Source organism: Odontomachus brunneus, unplaced genomic scaffold, assembly GCF_010583005.1.
Source record: "Odontomachus brunneus isolate Ranch 3 - 2012 unplaced genomic scaffold, Obru_v1 Obru_scaffold_150, whole genome shotgun sequence".
Taxonomy (NCBI): Eukaryota; Metazoa; Arthropoda; class Insecta; order Hymenoptera; family Formicidae; genus Odontomachus; species Odontomachus brunneus.
Genome location: NW_022639600.1, coordinates 413,464 through 437,027, shown reverse-complemented (window position 1 = coordinate 437,027; position 23,564 = coordinate 413,464). Strand labels below are relative to the sequence as shown.

The 23,564-nt window shown below is 35.7% G+C and overlaps 1 protein-coding gene across 11 annotated transcripts in view; it reads right to left on the bottom strand.

Annotated features, from left to right (window-relative positions):
- The window catches only part of LOC116850588 (baculoviral IAP repeat-containing protein 6), a 38,905-nt gene extending 16,741 nt beyond the window's left edge, over positions 1 to 22,164 (bottom strand). For 7 of the 11 annotated variants that reach the window (XM_032829051.1, XM_032829058.1, XM_032829060.1 and 4 more), the window contains exons 1-26: positions 21,978 to 22,164; positions 20,350 to 20,669; positions 19,592 to 19,836; positions 19,116 to 19,455; positions 17,483 to 19,004; positions 17,176 to 17,347; positions 16,517 to 16,735; positions 15,712 to 16,135; positions 15,468 to 15,618; positions 15,058 to 15,208; positions 14,751 to 14,975; positions 14,406 to 14,660; positions 13,892 to 14,183; positions 8,965 to 9,126; positions 8,131 to 8,436; positions 6,673 to 6,969; positions 6,303 to 6,517; positions 5,988 to 6,144; positions 5,020 to 5,211; positions 3,699 to 3,913; positions 3,278 to 3,531; positions 2,974 to 3,155; positions 2,626 to 2,819; positions 2,397 to 2,535; positions 1,679 to 1,838; positions 1,217 to 1,592 (exon numbers count right to left, since the gene is read on the bottom strand). In XM_032829051.1, the coding sequence (XP_032684942.1) occupies positions 1,217 to 1,592; positions 1,679 to 1,838; positions 2,397 to 2,535; positions 2,626 to 2,819; positions 2,974 to 3,155; positions 3,278 to 3,531; positions 3,699 to 3,913; positions 5,020 to 5,211; positions 5,988 to 6,144; positions 6,303 to 6,517; positions 6,673 to 6,969; positions 8,131 to 8,436; positions 8,965 to 9,126; positions 13,892 to 14,183; positions 14,406 to 14,660; positions 14,751 to 14,975; positions 15,058 to 15,208; positions 15,468 to 15,618; positions 15,712 to 16,135; positions 16,517 to 16,735; positions 17,176 to 17,347; positions 17,483 to 19,004; positions 19,116 to 19,455; positions 19,592 to 19,836; positions 20,350 to 20,669; positions 21,978 to 22,164 (7,352 nt within the window). The remainder of the gene's footprint in view (positions 1 to 1,216; positions 1,593 to 1,678; positions 1,839 to 2,396; positions 2,536 to 2,625; positions 2,820 to 2,973; positions 3,156 to 3,277; positions 3,532 to 3,698; positions 3,914 to 5,019; positions 5,212 to 5,987; positions 6,145 to 6,302; positions 6,518 to 6,672; positions 6,970 to 8,130; positions 8,437 to 8,964; positions 9,127 to 13,891; positions 14,184 to 14,405; positions 14,661 to 14,750; positions 14,976 to 15,057; positions 15,209 to 15,467; positions 15,619 to 15,711; positions 16,136 to 16,516; positions 16,736 to 17,175; positions 17,348 to 17,482; positions 19,005 to 19,115; positions 19,456 to 19,591; positions 19,837 to 20,349; positions 20,670 to 21,977) is intronic. The other 4 variants (XM_032829057.1, XM_032829056.1, XM_032829061.1 and 1 more) reach the window with 4 other exon arrangements.
- Between the last annotated feature and the right edge of the window lie 1,400 nt (positions 22,165 to 23,564).

Below are 23,564 nucleotides of genomic sequence, written 5' to 3'. Positions count from 1 at the left end.
ATCTACATATCTTTTCGTTCCGGAGAGAGAAAAATATCGAGAGCGCGGTTTGCTAAGCCAGGACTCGAACCCGGGTCTTTCGCTTGCCGGGTGACTGCTCTAAACCACTGAGCCATCTGACACTCCACGCTCATGACACCCTCCTCTTCCTAGATAACGCTCAGAGATGCCGTTCGGAAGCGAATCTCTGGCGCGATCCCGAGCGCACGGCGACTACAGAGAGAAACAATGTTACTGTATCAAATGGTACAGCTGTCAGTTTTTCAAAGTCAAAAGTTGCTATCCTTTAAGACCTGCTGTCCATGTATGCCCGTCTCCACCGTTGCCCCTCCTCATCCGGTGCAAATAATACAAATAAGCCCCGGGGTCGACACCAATTTTTTGGCAGCCCCCGGGTGCTTGGACGCAATGCGCCATGGGGGATCCACCATAGAAGGAGGAGGGTATACTAGGTGGCGGCGGGACGCCATGCGTTCAAAATCTGCGTATCCCGCATAAGACGTGCTAAAATCTTAGATCTGATACTGCATGATAAGCTCGCGAGCAAACGTTAAAAGATTAAAGAAAAACAGACGCTGAATAGTTGAGGGTAGAACGCTCGCAACATAATAATATAGCACACAGATGTCGACGCGCGATGATTGGAAAAACAACGCACCATTGCCTATACTTATATCGCTGCACTCCTACATCTCACTTCGGCGCGGTACGGCAAGGATCAAAGCGATATAAGATGCGCGCTGACATCTACCTGCTATATTACTGAGTCGCAAGCATTCTTCCCTCAACCATTCAGCGTGCGTTTCTCCTTCATCTTTTACAATTAATTTCTCGGTTATTACCGTAAATATCGCAAAACGGTATAGTTTGGGTACTTTTATGTTCATCTCAACCCGTTCAACATTCCCACTTAATGTGAGAAGAAGAGTGGGACACCTTGTATATATACATATATACACATATATATATATATAATATAAAAGGAAAATAGAATATTTTTCTTACATGTACAAAATACCGAATTAATTTTGTCTATCTTATTCATAAAAATTTTTAATTCTTCGAAATTAGATAATCTTGTTCCCTACTTTATTTAACAAACATGGCAAATCTTTTGCACCAACCTAATAGGAAGTTGAAATTATGAATAAACTTTCATAAGAGAGCAACCTCACTCTAGAACAATTATTGTTCGCGAAAAATTTGAGATAAATACCCAGTAATAGCCGAAGTCAGGATCTTCGATACCGTACTACCCTTCTTTAACATGTTTCTTCCGCGTTCTAATATATCGTCCAGAAACTCTTCCAATTCACTGTCGTCAGATTCCAAAAGGGACGGCAAGAAGCCATTAGACTTTGATGTGGAGGCAGCCGTAGATGTTACTACAATACTGTCTTGCGCGTCTTCTTCTATGTCCACTTCAGCAAATCCTTCGCTATTGTTTAATGTAGCAACGGAAGAAGCGCTGGTACCCGCAACATTACTCGAATCTTCTTCAGTCGTATGACTTTCATCTGTACCCATTTCAAAACTCTCTTCCGTCGGACTACCTTCGTGCATGGGACACGTTCTAGGAAATAATCGTCCTCCTGCAAATGAAGTTTTGTTTACGTGTTACATGCATAAAAATAACGGAAGTCTCAATTGTATATTTTGCAAAAAATATATAAAATACCTTCTAGTAGATCCAATAGAAGACATGAAACGGCATGCGACGACCATGTAGCGTCGGACGTACCTGTCGCCAATCTGACTAATTTTAAGAGTTGTTCTTCGGTCATAAGCTCGCATAAGCTAATTGCAGGACGTGTTGATACCACTAGCCTAGCGACTACCTATGTGTGATAATTTATAAATATAATGGTACGCGCATATAATAATTAGAAAACTATAAAGTTTGGTCTCCGGATTTCATCAATTCATTTTTCTTGAATATTCAACCAATATCATATTTTCTCCTACTTCCTCTTTGTCCTCTGTTCATCAACTCTCCAAATAATAAATTTCTACTTGTTTATAAGATGAGATCTACTGACAAATGTCTACTGAGCGAATCAATATCAGATTGTTTTACTCTCCGTCATAAAATTAACAAAAAGGTCCATAAACTGTCAGAAACAAATCCATAAAAATTGCGGTTTCAACCCGGAAGCCAAATCTAACATTTCTCTGCGCCCCCCGCGAAAGCCTCAAATATTAAATTATAAAGCTATATTGATTGTAGAAAAAATCAAAATTGTTTATTAACTACTGATAACAAAATTAAGCCGATTAAAATTATATTGACGTTAAAATATTCATACGCCACTTCATAGAAATAACACCGGACATCGGATTATAGATGAGAAACTATATATTGTAAATTGTGTTCACAAATCTTGCAGAAGCCTTACCTTGCATGCTAACAGAAACATATCCACATTAGTGGTATTGTGTAGAATTAGTGCGACGAGACCACGTGCCACTGGTAAAACGTACTGATGAGACAAGTTAGTCACATATTCGACTTCTAAATCTACAACGTCTGACTTGCTGAAATTTACGCAACAGAGATTATAAATGATTTTCTAATTATTACGTACTAAAAAATAAAAAAGAATGTTGGGGATCATTTATACCAACCTGCTAGATGCTGCTGAAGCGCGTGGACTCCGTGAAAGATGTTGCGTCTCGTTCCTCCGAATGCCGAGAATGTCCTTATAATGCTTAGCAGAATGCTGCTTCAACGTCTTTTTGAAGTAACGTTCTTGAGACTTTATGGTCGCTTCCACTTTACTGTACAACGTAGCTGCCTGAGAAGAGAGAGTGGCCCACCCCTAAATACATTGTGTGCCATTGTATTCTTTTATATTTAATAATAAAATTATTCACTGTACTTGTACGTAAGAGTCAACGTGTGTTAATATTAAAAAAAAAATATATATATAGCTAAAATATGCAAAAATGCAATATAAACCTCAGGTAGAATACCTGAGACGTCGTTTGGAAAGATTTCTTAGCTTGCTCTAATTCATGAAGCTGTTGTTTATGATGCAATAGACGCTTTTGCAATCTTTTCCGGTAGCTACGTGAAGCTGATGATCGACTGGCATTGACGTATTTCCTCTGCATAGCTGATTCTCCTTGAATGAATTCCCAACGAGACAACAAACCTTCCAAAACAAATAATATACATGTATATTAACAATATTGACTCAAATAGTATTTATTTATTGAATCACACACACACACACACATACACACGCATGCACGCACACACACATATATGATATACCTTGCTCTTTGTTTTTCTCTTGATTGTCCTCCATACAGGGAGGTTGAATAGTGGTGGTATCTAAGCATACCGATAGAAACAATAATACCCAGCCTATCAGAATGACGTCCAGTCGGTGGGAGTTAGTAGATTGCCCACTCGTAAGAGGAGATAGCAATTTTCCCAATGTACGAACCATGGCATCAATAACTGAGGATTTGTTTGCTCCGGCCATTAACGATTTTCGTCCAAGGAATGTTAATAAAATAAACACTCTGAAAGTAAAATATAAAATAAAAATATAGAAATCTCGATAAATATATATTAGGATCACGTCTGGAAATATTATATGTAGATTCTTTTAGGTAAAACTAATTATTATTAATAATAATAAAATATTGTTACCGAATAATATATCAGAGTCAAACATAAAGCGACAAACCTATCTTGTGGGAAAACATGAGTAGATGATGATGAGTAAAGATTTATCAAAGTATTCGACAAGAAATTGCCCCACCATGGTTGATGACCTGCCATGCCAGCCAAAAGCGCAGCAGCGTGAAGTTGCAAACGCGGTGCTGGCGTTACAACACATATTGAATGAAAAAATTTTTCACAAATCGTCGGAGTAAACACTTCATACAGCGACATAGGTACCTATGTTAGAAACAATAAATAATACATGTATAAAATTTTATAAAATTGTCTCTTTAAAATATTTCATATAATTATATTATATAATTGTGAATTTATTATACGTAGTTATTATATAGTTATTATATATAGGATGTCCCAAAAGTTTGAAAACGACCGAATATCTCAAAAACAGTGTATTATATCTCAACAGTGCATTTTAGAAAAAAATGCTTTAGATGAAAGTTGTAAGGTTTAGAAGGTTTTAAAACTTATGCATTTAATGATATTATCCGTTCGACCTTGAGTGGCGTTGCTAAAGTCAGGTCAAGGTCACATTAATTTTTTTTAAGTAAAACTCTATTTTTATTGTATATTCTTATATCTCAAGAACTTTCAAAAATACTATGATAACGTATTTTTCATTAAGTATATATTAATTATGATAACGTATTTTTTCATTAAGTATTTTTTGAGTAATGAAACTTGAAAGTTACAATACCACTAAATTAACATTACCCAAGGTGTACCACGCGGAGGTTGCTAGGTCGGATTTACACCTCTTTCGTGTGTGTGTGCGTGTGCGTTCGTGTACATGTACGTACATGCGTGTGTATGTGTGGATAGGTGGGTGTGATGTGACGCTCCTCAGTCCTTATATGTTCCTTAAATTATCGTCGTAAACATCCACTCAATCACACATGCATTCATCCATGCATACACACGCATGCACACATACCCACATACTACACCCATACACATTCACACTCACCCTTTTGAGCTTTTGAGAAGCTCTCGAGATAAGCTATAAAAATATACAATAAAAATAGGGGATTCCATTTAAAAAAATCAATGTGACCTGACCTTAACAACGCCACTCAAAGCAAGGTCAAATAGATATTATCATTAAATGCAATCTTTTAAACTTTATAACTTTCGTCTAAAGCATTTTTTTCTAAAATGCACTGTTTTCGATCGTCCAGACTTTTGAAACAACTTGTATATGTATGTATGAATGTGTATATATTATATATGTATGTATAAATATATATGTATATAAATATTTAATATGTAGACATTTGGTAACATGAAATTAACAAAAACTTTTCTTATTTATAGAGTATACTTACATTAGCCACTGGACCAATTTCGTATACAGTATATAACAGGATATCAAGCAAAGTTTCTCCAAGGACTCGTAACTTATCACTGGGTGCATTCGCGAAAGACGTAGTCGATACATTTTGCAAACCTCTCCACGATTCCAGACGTCGCCAGACTCCTCGTACGATATTTAATTGATGTTGGAACATGATACATTCCTATAAAACCAATAAATAGATATCAAAAATATGTATCGATCATTTTCTCCACTCAGTTTTATCCACCAAGCCAATACGTTATAGGGCGCGATTCGTTAGATACTGCAAATGTTTTGAAGTGCTTAAAGAGAAGCCATTATTAATCTATACGGCGCTTTAAAATATTTGTAGCATTTAATAGATCGCACCCTATATCAGGCTTCGAAATTTTACGCCTTTTATCGTTGCCTCCCCACCTCACTCCAAATATCTAGCGGTCGAGCACCTAACACAACAGTGCTGTAGATAGCAGCGAAATATAGCGTATGGTAATAGCGCGAAAAATGTATCATTGCATAATGCCTAAAGATGTATTTTATCTTTTAGACTTATTACAAATTCCAAAGATAAAATGTAACTTTTTTTGGCAATGGTGTCGCACTTGCTACGTTATCTGGTTCTTGCCATTAGACCAGTATATATTGTTGTGTTAGGCGCTAAACTACTAACCAGGATTAGGAATCCTTGGGACAAATTACTTTCCTTTTCGGAGCTAATTTATACTTCATTTTACTTTATTTAACCTTTGCATTTCTTTAACACAGAGGTTCTAACAGTACTTTATATGTTTGTCAAATATGTACTTTACTGAAAAGTGAAAATTACGCGCACATGCATAAGTTTTAGTTTATCTTTTTATCCCAAAACTCTCCTTTACTAACAAATTTGGAATGGGCAGACCAGTGATAAACGACGCAAAGTTCCGAAGTTTGATTATAACCGTACATTTGATTTACCTGATATGTTTGTAATATTTTTGGCGATGGGCGCTCATTATTTTCGTGAAATATTTTGTTACAGCAAAGATAATGTTGCATATGCATGACATTAGGAGTTTCTGAACACAGCAATGGGTCCAATAAAGCTTTTAATCTTTCATTGGCTAAACTGAATCTAAAAATAGAAATCTTTCAAAATACTGACAAAAACGCATAAATATTTCGTATTAATCAGTTCAATTACACTTAAATAATTATGCATAATATTACTCTGTCGTGTGAGTGAATAAGAACATTATATCAATATCAGCGTAAAAAGTAGCAATATAATACCTGCATTGAACATCCTCTGCCAAAGCGGATAGTATGTTACATTGTGTATCAATGGTAGCTTGTAAAGAGGGATCAAAAATATTGTCGTCGAACGACAAAGAATCACTAAGCTCTGAGTAGTTCTCTCCAGGCAAGACCACCATGTGCCCGTAAAACATCCCCAACGGTATTTTACATGTAGTCGTGGACATTCCGTAACGTCCTATTGTAGTGATCTGGTAGCAATACGAAAATTAATGTTTATATAGTATAAGATCAACAAACAAACAAACGATATTGCGACAATTAAAACTACTCGAAGCCGTAAACAAAACATAACGAAATGCACAGCTAAAACAAATTTATTGCTGTCAACATATTATATGTTTACCTTAAGATATCTGCACACTGGTGGTGGCTGAAGATCACAGACAATCAGAGGTTTACTCCCAATATCGCCAGCAACGATAAGTCGAGTACCGTCCGTTTCTTCGCTCTTAGTCCATATATCTATCGAAAGCGACACCAAATCACTACATGAAGGAATCATCAGGTCCGTCAGCAATACAGGTGACCCAAAGTCTAGAATGACGAATCGTCGTGCTCCTGAATGCATTCTTTCCACAACCAATGCTTGCTGAGGTGGCCAACATAGCAATCTTCCCCATGGGAATGTGATATCTTCTCGCTGCAATATTCATAATTCATTAATATCATCAATAAAATAATCACTTCGAAATTAATGCTCTTCAAACACATTTGTCGGAGAGAAACGCGAGAGAGTGAAATACTATTTCCGCTACGAATATTTTGTTCACTGCGGGGAAGACACATCCGTGTTTTAAATACTGAAATATACAAAGGATTATACGTTATAAAAAGGGAATTTGTCATCTCGTGACCTTAATTTTTACTGACTAACCAAATTTAGAGCCAATCCTTTTACGGTAAAAATGTCGGGCCAACGATTTCGACAAAAAAGTCTCTGATTGATTTCAAATTAATTTATGAAATCAGCCATTAAAATTAAAGCCACGAGTGAAAATTACTACATACGCAATGTATAGTATTACGGCTAAGTGTCGAAGAACTTGAAGCAGAATCATAACTTTATCACTTTCGAGGAATACATATCTTTACAGATTTGTTTATATTCACAGGGAAGCATCTCGAGCCTTAAACTCATTATTCAACGTGATTCCTTTATGATAAAAACGATAGAATGCATATAAAGTGAAGAAACTTACTGAATATATTAATAGCGAGTTCGTTATAAGTTGTTAACAATATTAAACTAGCCCTAACTCTTGCATCAATCAATAAAGCCAGTGTACAAAAGGAGCACTGAAACCATGTCTGCTGCTTGCATACATAAAAATGCAAATAACCACTTACACGATGGTGTTAATGTAAAACTAGTTTGATAGCACTTGTGGCTGTAAACAACAAGTGACAACAAAAAAACTAGAAAAACTTTAGAGAGAAACCTATGATTGCATGAAAAAAAAACTGGTATATGTATATATATGTATATATATGTATATATATATGTATGTATATATATGTATATGTGTGTGTGTGTGTATATGCGAGGATGATATTGTAACATGGAATACATAATTTATTATAAATATCGTATAATACATGCAATTTGCGCTCAACATCACTCAGCTGCGTTTGATAGATGAGAAGAGTTCTATAACGAACGTGTGTGTTTCAATTACAACTAGCGTATTAACAAAGCGAATAAACGACAGAAAGAGAGAGATAGAGAGACAATTGTATTGCTGAACTCAGAAAATAAGAATAAAAGAAAGAATGGTGCATGTCTTCGTCTAATATAATCTACCTTTTTAAGATTGCCTTCCTCAACTTTCTTTATAGCAGTATCGAGATTTTGTACTGATGATTTTTCTTTTGTTATAATGGAACTTAATATATGTGAACTAGGCATATTGTTTTGTGTGTTATGCCAAGTCTGGTTATCGACAGACGTGTCATTAGCTTCGTCATAGTCTGATTGTTCATCAGGTGTGAGCAATAGTTGTGAAGATGGCTTCTTTAGCACTCTTCCTGTATACATACTAAGCAGATCGCTTAATGTAGCTGACGATTTAGTCTGAACATCTGGTCCTAGCGATCCAGCATCCAAGTTCTACAATGTATGTACAATTAATATTTCTATCTCAATTAAAACTGAATCTACTCTGAAAAAAAACCACCTACACTGTATATATTCGAACGTGTATCTATGAGAGAGAGAAGGGGGAGAGAGGGGGAAGAGGGAGAGAGATAGATAAAGCATTGTTTATTTGCGCCCTGGGACTAGTCCCTTTAAACACGAGAGCAAGAACGAGAGAAAGAGAAAGAGAGAAAGAGAGAGCGAGAGAGCCTATTCTACTCTCCTGCCTACTCTACGAATGCTAAGATTTTACTTAGCATATTGTCTCGTAGATTGTAAAAATTGTACTAGAGTCTGTTGCATTATGACGCTGGCGCAACGTATATTTACGAGTGTGATATTACGATTATCGACATTATTATACGCCAACGCTCTTCAGCGAAGCAACGAATCGTTTTGTACAACGCTATTTTAGTTACTATGAGACGATGCGTATCGCATCGTATCCGAGATTATCGCAATTCTAAACTGAATCTATAATACGCAGAGTAGAATACTCACGTAAGTATAATGTACCATTTTGACATCAGACGCGCCACTGTTGTTTGTCGCAGTGTTATCATAGAGAGTGGGTCCAATATTAATTGTACTCATACCGGGACCAATATTTTCCATCTTCGTACCATCGGAGGCAGCATGGCAAGTAAAATGAAGGGGTTCAACCTGAATCATATTCAATATTCCAAATATCACAGAGTAGTTGAAGGAAATATCAGTAAATGTATAGTATTATTCACTAAGATTTTTCTCTTAAATTTTATATTTTGTGTGTAGTGTATATATTTCGAACTCCGAAACTAAACATATAATTTAAAAAGATAAATCCTTTCCAACAAATTTATTTTCTACAATCCAAAATATAAAATCGATGTGATAAGACTCATCCAATATATTTACTCATTTTTTCCATTCATAGACTAGAGAATCTTAAAGATAGAGAGAAAAAGAGAGTAGCAAACTCGATCGCGTGACTGAATCTCCTTTAATTGATATTAAATAAGCTTCCTTTTTATGTGCACGCGTCAAAAATATCGAAAAATACAAAAATAGATCGTGAATAGAAAGACTGTCCGCTATTTTTATGAATTTCGAAACGCATCTGACTTATCCCATAAGAGAATTCTCCCAAATATTGTTAGAAAATAAATATATCAATTTTTTAAATAAATTTTTATAAATTTTTCAAAAATTTTTAAATATTTCTTTTTTTTGGAACATCTAAAGGTGCATAATTCAAACAATCTAATTACGTACTCTGCTGACTTCACATTCATATTATGACGTTACGTCACATATAATGCGCATTCAACGAGAAAAGGAAGCTTACTTAATAATATCCTAATATAAATTATCTAACATATCTAATTCAATGAATTATCTAATCATCTAATCAGATAAATTATCTAATTCATCTAACATTATCTAACATCAATTAGAAGAAATTCGGTCACGCGATCAAGTTTGCTACTCTCTCTATAGACTCTCTAGTCTATATGATTAGAGAAAATGAGTAAATATGATGGATGAATCTTATCTTACCAATTTTATATTTTAGATTGTGGAAGATACCTAATAATATCCAGAATGTCAGAGTTCCTTGTGTAGATACAAGTATAGAAATAAATAAGTGTGCTTTCCTGTATTAAATAGTAATGAAAGAACTTAAATTATAAATCAGTGATTGAATAAAGATATATTTTGAAGGACATATAGAGTTCACATACAGATATTATAGTGCCTTAAATTTTAGATATGATTGTTCTCCCAATTATGGGGAAGAATTATGAGACTACAATAGCTCTTGATAGACATTCTTATATCAATAAAATGCTCACACAATTGGAGGACACCAGCACCAGATAGTACAAGACCCCACAAAAAAATTGATAAGGGAATTGCGTGTGATTCTTACAAGATGGAAAAGGAATTCTTACGTGGAGGATGCCATTTATAGGTTTTTAATTTCGAGTGAGGGAATCCTTCTTAGGGCTTATGGATTACCGAAGATTCATAAATTAGATTGTCCTCTAAAAATTATTGTCTCTTCAATCAATAGCCCTCTTTACAATATCGCTCTTTTTTTACACAAATTAATTAAATCCAAGATTCCTCCAGCGAGAGTAGCATTATCAGCAGTTTTGATTTAGTGAAAAAGCTTTCTTTCCGTCGGCTTGATGATCATTATCGCCTCCTTTCACTTGATGCCGTATCTTTGTTTACTAATATTTCGTTAGATTTGGCGATTGCTGTGAAGAGACGTTGAAACTGCATTGCAACTTCTACTAAGATTCCTCTAGATAAATTTATTTTAGCACTGGATTTCGTGTTGAGTTCTACTTATTTTACGTTTGATAACATAATTTACCGCCAATTATTTGGGAGTCCTATGGGTTCTCCTCTTTCTCCGATTGTTGCTGATATAGTTCTGCAAGATTTTGAGGAGAGATTTTGAGAGAGCTATTCAAAAGATACCAATTCTATTGCCGTTTTATTTTAGATATGTCGACGATATTGTTTTAGCATCTCCTATAGAATTTATTGACATTTTAATTATTTTTAACTCTTTTCATCCAAGACTACAGTTTACTGTTGAACGTTGTCCCGAAAATAAAATTAATTTTTTAGATATCACGATTTCTGTTAATAACAATTTGATTATACTTGACTGGTACCACAAACCAATATTTTCTGGCAGATATCTAAATTTTAGATCTTTCCACCCTTTACAACAAAAATAACTACAATGATTGGTCTGTTTGATGGAATTTTTTTACTCAGTCACCCGGTTTTTCATAAAAAGAATATTGATTTAGCTATCCGCATTCTATTAAAGAATAGCTATCCTATTGACCTTATTTTTAGAATTTTTAGATCGTCGTCTATCTTTCTTTATTAATGAGACTAACAATATTGACAATGGTGTATCTTTGTCTGCAAAGTCGTATTGCACTATTCCGTATTTGAGTTCTATTTCCAAAAGACTTGGCAATATTTTCAAAAATGACTTAATATCCTTTCTTATTCATGCCTCAATCGACTTTCAGGTATCATAAAAGTGCATAAAAATAGACTTTCCCATAGTTTTTGTAATAACGTTGTATATAAACTTAATTGTATTGATTGCGATGCTTCATATGTGGGACAAACGGGCAGAAGGCTTTCTACGCGCATTTCTGAGATTACCAAAAGATCTTAATTCGGACTTGTCTGTAGTTCAGGGACACCGAATTAATCTAAATCATGAATTTAATTGGGAAAACGTTAAGATCTTACACGAAAAACGGTGTTATGTTAAAAAGTCAGTTGCTGAAATGATTTTCACTAAATTACAGAGAAAAGATTTAAATTTAAAAAATGATACTGACAACCTTGGAAACGGATATATATCATTGTTTAGAGACGCTTAGATACGTGTCCTTCTCGTTGTCTTATGCAACTTGACTTATTTCATGTTTATATATAAATTTGGAGGATTGCTGTTTGTTATCAGTCTCTTTCCTAGAGGTTTGGTTTTGCGATAACCCAGGTAAATTATTTTTCTTTAATTTTATTTAATAGCGTTTGCCTTGTTGTTTTGTTGTAGACAATACGACCACTGCACTTGATGAGGTGTACTGTGGGCAACGTTTATTGTTGCTAGGACTTCTAACCGCTTCTTTTATACTAATTTTTCATTGTGGGATGAGCAGAAAAACTGTTTGCTCATTGTGGCTGACCTGCAATTGCCGACGTTTTTTTTAAAATTATACTTATTGCGTTTACCGTTGTTTAATTTGCGTCATTGTTATTATTTAATTCTATAATTTTCATTGAAGAGGGTCTTGATGACCGAAACGCGTATGAATGAGTAAAAATGTCTTTTTTTGTAAATTGTTAAATTTGTTCATTCCATAATTGGGAGAACAATCATATTTAAAATTTAAGGCACTATAATATCTGTGTGTGAACTCTATATACTCTTCGAAATATATCCTTGTTCAATCACTTTCCTGTATTATTACTTATTGCTACAACAATTGGTTCTCCCTAAGTAATATATTGTTAAGTTTAAGTTTAATCTATCAGAAAAAACGTGTATTTGAATTTGATGTTTGAACATATATTAAAAAATCTCTTCTGATCTGTTAGCAAATTGAATCAATCTTAATTTTAACTTAGCTTTTCTTAATTCCTATACCTATACCTATGGTCAATGTTCATAGTTGCACTTATATTTACGATCGTTTTACGTTCATCCTTAGACGACGTACAGATCGTTTTGTCTAAAACATGAGACACCGACGAGATATTCCTAGAGACTGTCAATCCTGGGTAAGTTTTCGACACGGCCAAAGGACCCGGAGGGGCCCAGAGGTAATTGAAGAACGATGACAATACCGACCGTTTCTCACACAAAGACGCTTCTGTCTGTCCGTGTGACTATACCATCGACATATAATATTGGACGGAGCATTGTACCGAAATCGTATTGACAGACGTAGAAAGAGACAAGACGATGTATGAGTAGGAGCGGTTTATGGAGCACAAGACACTTACAATTCTATTAAATTTTTTTAAAACAATAAGAATATAGGATATAAGAAAAAGGTGAAATATAAAAATGTACGGTGAAATTTTTCCATGTCGTTAAAGCCCGTAAGACCGACAGTCTTTTCTAGTACTCGTCGGTGCCTAAGACAATCGCTTGGTCTTAAGGCTCTACTATTTCTGGGGCGGCCATATTAGTTTGATGACATCAAAAACGAGAAATGACACCGAAAATCCCTTGTGTTTTATTGCTTTATTTTTTACTTTTCCCTGAAGAACCAAATATTTTCCTAATCCTGAAACTTGTAAAAAGTACAGCAAACTTTAATATTTGACTGATATATCATATAGCATCGTAAAATAATTCCTGAAATAATGCTACATTTTTTAGTTGTCACGATAGTTTGACAGCTGAGATACCAGCTTGTATTAACACATTTAATTTCTCGATTTTCACAATGTATCACCAGTATCACTGAATTTGCTGTACATTTTACGGCTGTGAGGATCACGATAATATACACACTTCACGGAAACTGAAAAATAACCCGATAAAACGCAAGTAATTTTCCGAGGTGTTAAGTGAGGCCTAGCGTGAGCCTGGTCTAGTATCAGCCAATAAGTTACGCTGACACGGTTATTTCGTGTCACGTTCTCGACACTGCTAGGCGTCACCGTCAATTCAGACTTCCTGCGGCGAGATACCAGAGCCTTAAGATAAATGTTGTCTAAAACCTAAGACAATCTTACATATAAAATTCGACTATGAAAAAAAAAATATATATATATATCTACACGAGGGACTCTGGTGCCCGGAACCAATCAGAAATTCGATCACCTAATCGAGTCGATTATTACTCTATCTTAAGAAGTTCTCTCTAATATAAACAGAAAACGTTACCTCAAGAAGACCTTTCATATTGTGGTTAGTACATAGTGCCTTCAATTTACTGGGCACTACAAATTCACTAGCGGGATGCGTAGGCAGTGTGAGCAGGTCCCGCAAATCGATGGAATGCGCACAATGAGCAAATTTGGGCAAATGCGCGGAACTCGACGAAGTCATAGATGGGCCTGTTTGTTCGTCGGTTACAACCGTTGCGTATGTAACTGGCGTTGAACTAAATTTCGGTAGTATCGGTGGTTCTAAGTCGAATAGTTCCGTTTCGAAGGGCGTGTTATATAAACCAAATCTAGAAAAAGAGAAAAAAAATATTAAAATTATATGTTTCAGAATTATAGAATCATGGTGACAAGAGACAATTAAAACTTCAAAAAATACACAAGATATTTTTTCTGCATTTTAACGTGACTCTTTTCTTGCTATTGCTATTTTATATTAAAAAACCTTTGTTATCTATTTTATAAATTACATATATTAAAAGATTTGCACACACAACTAAAAATAGTTATACCTTGTCGCGAGCAGCAAATGGTAAGGATTTACTCTATTGGATAACTCGGTAGCTATCTGTTGTACCAAAGAGACACATTTCTGAGCGATGCTGTGATTTCTATCCAAGGGTAAAAATCTAGTTATGAGTAACTGCAGCCATCTTAGTGAACCAGCCCACTGAACATCTATGATCGATGGCAATAAGTTTACTAGTACAGAAAGTATAGCCTCATCGAAAGTTTGACCTGGTGGATCATCTATATTATAAAATCCCCTGAAAGAAATCGTATAAAAATTCGTTTTTACGAAGTTCTACGAATGTAACTAGTATCGTAATAATTTATATAATCCATTATATACTCACCCACTGCAAAGAACAATTAATTTGACACACTTATGCGCTATACTTCTACCTGCGTGCAAGAGGCACGATCGTAACAAACTGGACAATCGTCCTTGCACAGAACGTATCGTTTCTAATTGAAGAGCTTTCATCTCAGCACTATTCTGCACGCTACGTAATCTCGTTAACCTTATTGAGGCTGCCCATACTAGAATGTCGAGAGCGATAGATTGTACAACAGGTGAACTGCAAACACAATTATTTATGTATGAATTTGATGTCTTATAGAATCCGATTTCCTTAAAGCTTCGTCGTTGTCGTCACTTACTCAAGAGATCCTTGTAAGCACGCAACATTCAGAAGATTATCGAAAAAGGTTTTAGATTCCAACATCGCGCATCTTTGTAGTCTTTCGTTCGATATATCGGTAGGACGTACCGACCTTACCGTAATCGAGATTTCGTGAATCCAGTTACATCCTAATATAAAAAGATAAGTATATATAGCTTCTTGGCGTATAAAATTTAATATGAAGCATAAAACTATATATACATAATTAATATATAAAAAGTTTCTTTTATGATTATACATATTATACAGAGTGTAGTACTGACTGTGTATTATACTGAGTATGTACTGATGGTAACATATAAATCCTTTGGTGTAGGTTAGATCAAATTGAACAAAAAATTCTTCTACCATTTTGTCTAACCACACAAAATTTTGAGTTATATTTACCAACATAACATCCTAATTTTTTGCTGTTCCCACTTTCGTCAAGTCGTTCCCCAGTGCTATTGGGTACGAGTGGACGTACTTCAAATATCCTTAGCTTTTTACAAGTAGGTGGTTTGGTCTCAAATGGATTCACTTTCGCCTTCGCAGATGCCTGTGAAATAAAAAATGAAAGAACACTTTTATTCTCAATATCACAACTCAATCGTAAAAACAGATCATAGACAAATTGACAAATATTACTTACACCATCTTTGGTCTGATCTACTAAGGCTTTAATATGAACGAGCAACGTTCTAACTTTTGAGCGAAATAATTTCGGGCTTGTTAACGTAACACATCCCGAGCGACATGATAGATCCATGCAACGGTGCAAGTCGATAGGACCACACAGGATTTCAGTGTTATGCTGACGCTGATATTCCTCCGTGATGACTGGATTTTCGTTCCTTTGATCGCTTCCTAAGTTAAAATCTATTCTTTCATCTACTGGAGTGGATGACGCTTTCTGATGGCCGATTCTCTTTATATTTTGCTTCAACAAAGTTATTTGGATAGTCGGTAATTCTTGACAAAATGAATGCAAGGTAAATCGAACATCAACATGTCCTATACTTCCAGATGCGCTTCGAGGTAATGTTAGTTCAAACACGTGCTCATCCCACGTAGTCCTAATATCAGATTCAAAGAGTATTTTAGTATATAATTTTATACAGAACGTTCTTCTGAGTCAGTTGTGCTTCCTTTCAAAGCGGAATCTTTGACCAATTTTTTAAAACATTTTCCTTATCAAAATATAACTTTATCTCTATTATATATTTTTATTTTTTAATATCGCATATCTCTCATAGTCAAACAGATAATTTAGAACTAAGTAACTAGTCTACTTGACTAATTACAATCATAGCTTCTCCTATCAAGTTGAATAGTTCATTAAAACTATTATTGCAAAAACAAAAAACTCGCAGTTGAAAGGAAACATACCAAAGATAAAACACACATCTTGTGTACTGCTGAAATATCTATTACATTGTAACATCATGTCGACTTACGTATCATTCTGTAGCCGCCAAGTTCTCGTATGATGTTGATCTTCCGATTGATGAAGGTGCTGCGGATGACGCCTTTGTCTTTGGGCCTGCATCATTTCGCTCCAACATGGAGGAACTGTCGCGCTATATGCAGGCGAATGTCGATCGAATCTTGTAAGTTCATACAAGAGTCGCAAGTCCGTGTAAGAGAAATTAGTCTTGTGTGCCAATAATTGATCACTGAAATATTTGAAATATACATACGTTAATTTCACTTAAATATTTAAAAACAAATAAGTGAATAAGTGAAAATAAATAAATGCTAAATGCCATATAAAAATAAAACGCTTTTGTAAATGCGATATCGATTCAAAACCATGTCTTGTCTGTTTTAAAAAAAAAAATCACAACATATCTCTTAAAAAAAAATCATTTAACACATTTATGAATTTATGCATTGATGTACACTCTAAATAATAATGTCTTATAATAATAATAATAATAATAATACTCAATATTCTATAATTATGATTAAAATAACGATTAAAATATTAATACAAAATATAAATGATACTGCATTAATCATTTTTTAAAACAAAATTAAAACTATCAAAATAAAATTCTTAAGATGTTTGCTTATATTATAAATCGAACATGAAACATTCGGTGTATGAACTTACTGGCAAGTCGATGTTGACGTATTAGGAGCCATATTTTCGTTGGCGCAACCCTCTTTGTCAACCATAATCACGTCTTCAACGTCCTCCTTCTCCTCCGTGGAGTCTTCCTCCTCCGCTGTGACAAAGAAGTGCAGAGTTCCGTCGCTCGTGCATACGCACAGTCTTTCCAAACCTAAAAACAACCCAGTCATGTTAACACATGGACTACCCGACATACTTCAACGTCCTCAAACATTTCAAATGAAGCGTCCTGTATACAGGAGCCATTTACTCTCAGATTTACTTTCCTCCGTCAAAGGAAACTTACTGTTGCAATAAGTCGCGGAGATAAATTTCTTTCCTTCTAACCTAGCTTCGGTTACGATTTTCAACGTGCTTAGGTTTAACAATCTGACTACGCCGTCCTTACACACCAGGGCGACTTGTCCAACGACAGATTCCTGAGCGACCGAATTGCTAGTCGGATTAATGCCAGGACTAAGAGAGGACGACGTCCTCTTTTGCTTCTCCTGCAGTGGAAGGAGTTCGTGTTCGATTGGCGCCTGTTCCAAAGGCAGTTCTCGCTTCACCAACGGCTCTGACATCACTTGTACTACCGGACCCGAGAAGTCCAAGGCGTATAAGAGCAATACAACATTTGTGTTGCTCTCGTTACTGCGCGTCTCGTCGTTTATCAGTTTGCCGGATTGGGTGTCGCTATGGTCCCAGTACATGTAACTCTTTTGTGGAAAGAAGTCGCTCTCGTCGTCAACATCCATCTGATTGGTGTTTAACGAGGAAAGCTCGGCAGAAGCGTTATCTATCGAGGGACACATCGCGACATACAAGTGCCTTCCATCCTTAGTCGGAGATATATACATAATACGAAGGGAATCCGGGGCATTTATAGCTAGAGTCTTGATTACCACTGGCTCAGCCTTGGTTATCTTCATAAGGTCTAAGCTCTTCTTGTTCATCGTTGTCAAGTTGGATGTCGATGCGAAATGAGCCGAACTGTTAATAGGGTTAAAATTGGAATCGTAGGGGGTCGATGTAGTCGGCGCGGTAATGCCAATGGGAGTGGAGTAAATGCCGTTAGAAGACGAGGCAGTTAAATCGATGGTTGGAAAGATACCGTCGTAATGCGGGCCGACTACCATTTCCGAGTCTACGTCTTCGATAACTGGCACTTCATATAAAAATTTACCCAGGAAGAGCTCCTGATACAAACTTTCTTGGCGACCTCCGTTCGAACTGGCGCTGGTTCCCGTACCAGATAGAGTCTTCTTCGTCTTGGACTCTTTCGAGTTGTCTTCCTTGATGGGTTGTGCCGTCGCGGTTTTATGATGAAAGTCGTACAATACTAAGTAATGCAATCTTGATGGTATGCACCTATCACCAGCTACCTTCATTATGTCTAGAGTATCACTAGCGGCACTATTTACACTGTTCATCGCGCGAACAAGCGAAGATGAACTCGCCAGATCGGTCGATGTGGCCCACACATTCTCTAAGGTCCTTAATTGCGAAGGATTATTAACTGTCACTGTAACTCCGCACACTAAGCACGGTCGTATTTTATAGTCCGACGCCTCGGTACTTATAGACGACGTTGTGGAACTAGTGGTGCTTTTCACTTCCTCCTTCGGGGATATCGGAGATCCTACTACCGAGAGAGCCGTAATCTGTACTTTATAAAAGGACGAAGATTTGTATTCCGAGAGCGGAGCAGTGTCCGAGCTTAGATTCGTTAAATATGAAGTAGTCATATTTCTCGTAGCGCAGAACTGTATCGATTCTTTATTGTTCACCTCTTGATCTGAGAGAGATATATAAAATGATACTTCTCTCTGAAAGAAACATATTACATTAAGTGGAGTTGTGATTCTCGTAGGATTTCATCGTAGAATTTTTAATTATTATGGTAAAATATGAACATGGTAAAAATTTCGAGCGTTTACCTTCAACTGATTCGTTATATTCCAGATATTTATAAAACCGTTGGAAGAGGCTGTAGCCGCAAGGCCCGTGACATTTGTAGTACCTATGATGTCCACCGTATCGCCCACTTCGCGAGCGGGGGCAGTCGCAAGGGTAACGGACAGTGGAACATTCTGCGTATATTCACCCTTAACGAACGGACACGCTGGCGAGTGCCTCTCATGTTCCGACCACGGTTCGTCCGTGGGCTCCCAACACACGAGGCAAACGTTACAAGTGAAACACATCGCTCTGTCGTCACCAGTAGCATTTGGCTCGTGATAAAAACCAGCCTGCGCCATTTGGTCAGGTAAAGCCCATCTAGAATATATTTTATTACACTTTAGTCCATTGAAGTTTTACATAAAATTCCAATATTACATTTCCAATATTACATTTGATGTTCAATCAGATATAATTGACGACGCTAGAAACAGTATTACAATGCGTTACATACTTGTAATTCATATGTGGCCATTTTGGAAAAGTATCACGACGTGCCGCTTCGCTAAACATTAGCGCTCTATCAGCGGGACCACCTTCTAACGCAAGGCCAGGTAGTAGGCCATTCAGTCGTTCATTAATCGCAGAGGCAATTGGCAATGCTGGTATATGCCGATTTTGCCTCTTTAATTCCATCACTAAGCTGGAGCATACGAGCTTCAAAGATCCATGCGGCAATTCCAAACAAATCGTATTCCACTGTAATCAAAATTTTCATTATTTTTGCGTGTGATATTTCAACATTGAACTGATATATGTTCATGTAACATATATCATGATATATGTTCATGTTTCCTACGAGATTAATAGGATAATGCATATATTTGTGTATAATAAATTTGTGATTGATATTAAATTAATGTAGTAGCATTTATATAATGTAATTAGCAAGCTTAAAGTTAAACAATGTTTAAGCACAGTAAATATATTAGCATACAAAATGTATGTATAAAAGACAATTTAAATATTCAGTTCTTACAGATACAAAAAGGAAAAGTTGAGTAAAAGATAATTATTTTAGAGTTCTCGTAATAATTGTTTATTATAATTTAAAAAACTGCATCAGTCTCGTAGTAATATACCTAATATAACGTGAGATAATGGCAATTTAATTTTATAACTTTTGCACTTTTGCAGGATGCAGAATTGCTTGCCACATAGCAAGCGTCTCCACATCCTGTATGCAGAAACCATTATGAAGTGTGTACTTACTTTTTGAGCTTTAATACCTTTCTTCTGATTCGTCTGTGCAGCAACAATTTTACTCGAAAGTTCTTGCAATACCTCCAATAAATGCTCTACTCCTGGCAATTCTACACACTGAAGACATTGCAGTAATAACGCAGCTTCCGACAAAAGTAGTTCCAACTTTACAACATCATCACTCTTAGACACTGGAGTTTGCAAAATAGTATCTAACAAAAGAACTCCATTATAATCACTGCGTATACCAATCCCCCGTCCATCTGTATACAGCACTTTGTCTATTCCATTTGGTAGATATAGTCCTTGCAGTTTTCCATTTGATTTGCCTACAACAACCACCAATACAATGTAGTTCTTGTTATTACATGATTTTTTGAAGTTACATAATATTAAATTGACTTAATACAATTTACCTGAATGTTCTTAATAACACTAAAACACTTGAAAATATTTGGTAAAATTTGTTTATATATTTATTTAACTAAAATTATAAATTATAATATTATGTATATTCTGTATTTGAGATAGAAAAGGTCTACACTCAGCCAAACACCAGGGAGAAAAATGAAGAAGTAGAGATATCAAAAGAAAGGACAAAAAGTTTAGCCTGAAGAAATAAATTTACTGAATCACTATTTGCAATCTCTTTTATTAATTTTAGTTTGGCAGTAATGTCTACTTTCTTTAACTACCTTCTGTATTCGTAACTTTTCTTCTTTTTGGGAAATTTTCTATTAAAATTTTTGAAAACTTATGTAAAGTGAATACATATATAAAATTATTAATTCTGACAAATATAAACAATTTTAATATTTTTGTTTTTGAAGCTAGTAGTCCAAAAAAATATCCTCATTGTTACAATTATATGAAACAAAGAATAGCATTAGCAAAAAAATGTTATCTTGGGAAAAGTCAACTCTAAGAAATGACATGATACAATAAATTATAAAAACTATATTTAGATAAAAGAAAGTTGTTATAGCTAAAATATTACATTATTTGTTATAGCTAAATATTACGTTAGTTGTTATAGCTAAAATGTTACATTATATTATCCATGCAATCACCATTAGAAAACAATCTATTTTTTTTAACTACATTACATTACACTTTCTGCTCTATCAAACATATACACTGAACCTAAAACAAAAGAAAGAAGAAAAGTTTCGAATACAGAAGATAGTCAAAGAAACTAGACATTACTGCCAAGCTAAAATCAATAAAAGAGATTGCAAATAGTGATTCAATAAATTTATTTCTTCAGACTAAACTTTTTGTCCTTTCTTTTGTATCTCTACTTCATCTCTCTCCCTGGTGCTTGCCTGAATACAAACCTTTTCTATCTCAAATACAGAAAGTGTAATATAACACAGTTAGAAAAAGATAACCAGAGATTGTTTCCTAACGAATTATTTAACATACAATTAATGTTTTTATACGAAAGACAGGTCATCACGAAACAGTCCAAGCACATCTGACGTTCGGAGAACGTACGGCGACCTTGACCATGAAGCAGTATTGCACAGTATTCCGCAAACGTCAGATTGTTCACAATAGTTGGTGACGACCAGTCATTTTCTCTCAGGATCATCGCTCATCAGCAAAAATCGATCTATGACGAGCTACATGCTCACCGGACAAAGTACTTCTTTGCAGGATTACGCCGGAATTGACATCGAATACGTATACTTGTGTACTGCCAGTGGTGATGAGTAGAACATTTAAATTTGCGTGATAGATAATACTTTTGCACTCAGTATCCACGTTTAAGCAACCGTCTTCCTTCAGTAGCCACGGGTCATCATCAGCCATTTTGCTCATGCGGATCAGGATACTCAAAAATCTCTCTAACGCTCGAACATCACGAAAAACATGGCGCACTCGTCATCGCCATCTTCGAGTAGAACGTCAGCATATCGCTCTGAACGTAGCCAACAGTCATCCCTCCCACTTAATTCAAATAATGGAGAATCCACATTGCGTCCGACATTCGATATTCCGATATTCAATAGAAGAGCTTGTTTTCTAGAAACAAAAGTATCACTGTAGGGTAAAATTACTTGCAGAGTATGGATGCGTTCCCACTTAGCGCGTCACGCACACGTCGTCCGTCGCGGACCAATCAAATCGTCCCATTTTATTGCCTAACTTTACGACGAATAAAAGGGGACGATTTGATTGGTCCGCAAAGGACGACGCGTGCGTGACGCGCTAAGTGGAAACGCACCCTAGAGTTACCTAGGTAATGCAGGATTCACACTGCGTCTGATGACCGACGTACGACATCCGATATATAGGATAATAGGATATATCCGATAATAGGAGAACAGCTTTCTAATAGAGAATTCAATTCTCCATTGGAAAGCTGTTCTCCTATTGGATATCGGACACGGTGTGAATCCTCCATAAATCTGCGTTCGTTTTGGCGCTTACGACGCTCTGAGCATCATTTCATCCTTGTTTCTATCAAATACTAATAGCATGTTCAACTGACTCTGGATTAACGCACTCTGGGTTATTCAGCGTACGTTTATTGGTTGAACAAGTACTTATAAGCTTTATGATTGGCTAATAGAGACTTATGACGTTAATAATCGCTGCCGAAGCGATTAACCTAAGGCCAGTCGAACACGCTATAAACAAGGACACATGATGCTTACACGCGTTATAAGCGCCAAAACGAACGCAGCCATAGTCAGATCTTATATTTAAAAGGGAAGCACACATTCTTGCATAAAGGCATAATGCACAACGCATAAAATAATTAACCAATCAGAAGAGTGTATGAAGTTGGTACCCCACTTTTTGAAATTTATAATTTTGAAAGTTGTTCCAGATTGTTCTGACTTTGTACCACATTGTTCCAAAATAATATTGCTTCATTCGAAACGGTTTTCGAATAAAACAAAAAAAATGATTTTTTGAGCTGGCACCCCACTTTTCGAAAATCGAACATTCTGATACCGCAATAGATTGTTCTAGTTGTTCCAAACATTGTTCCAAAAGGACAAATCCGTAAGTTGAATTATAAGTCCAAAAAATGAAAAAAATGTTTTTGACCTGGCACCCCATTTTTTGAAAATAAAGCATTCCGATACCGATATAGATTGTTCTAGTTGTTCCAAACATTGTTCCAAAAGCACAAATCAATAAGTTTAATTATAAGCCCGAAAAATTAAAAAAAGGTTTTTTGACAGTCTATCGGACCAAGAGTAAACTAT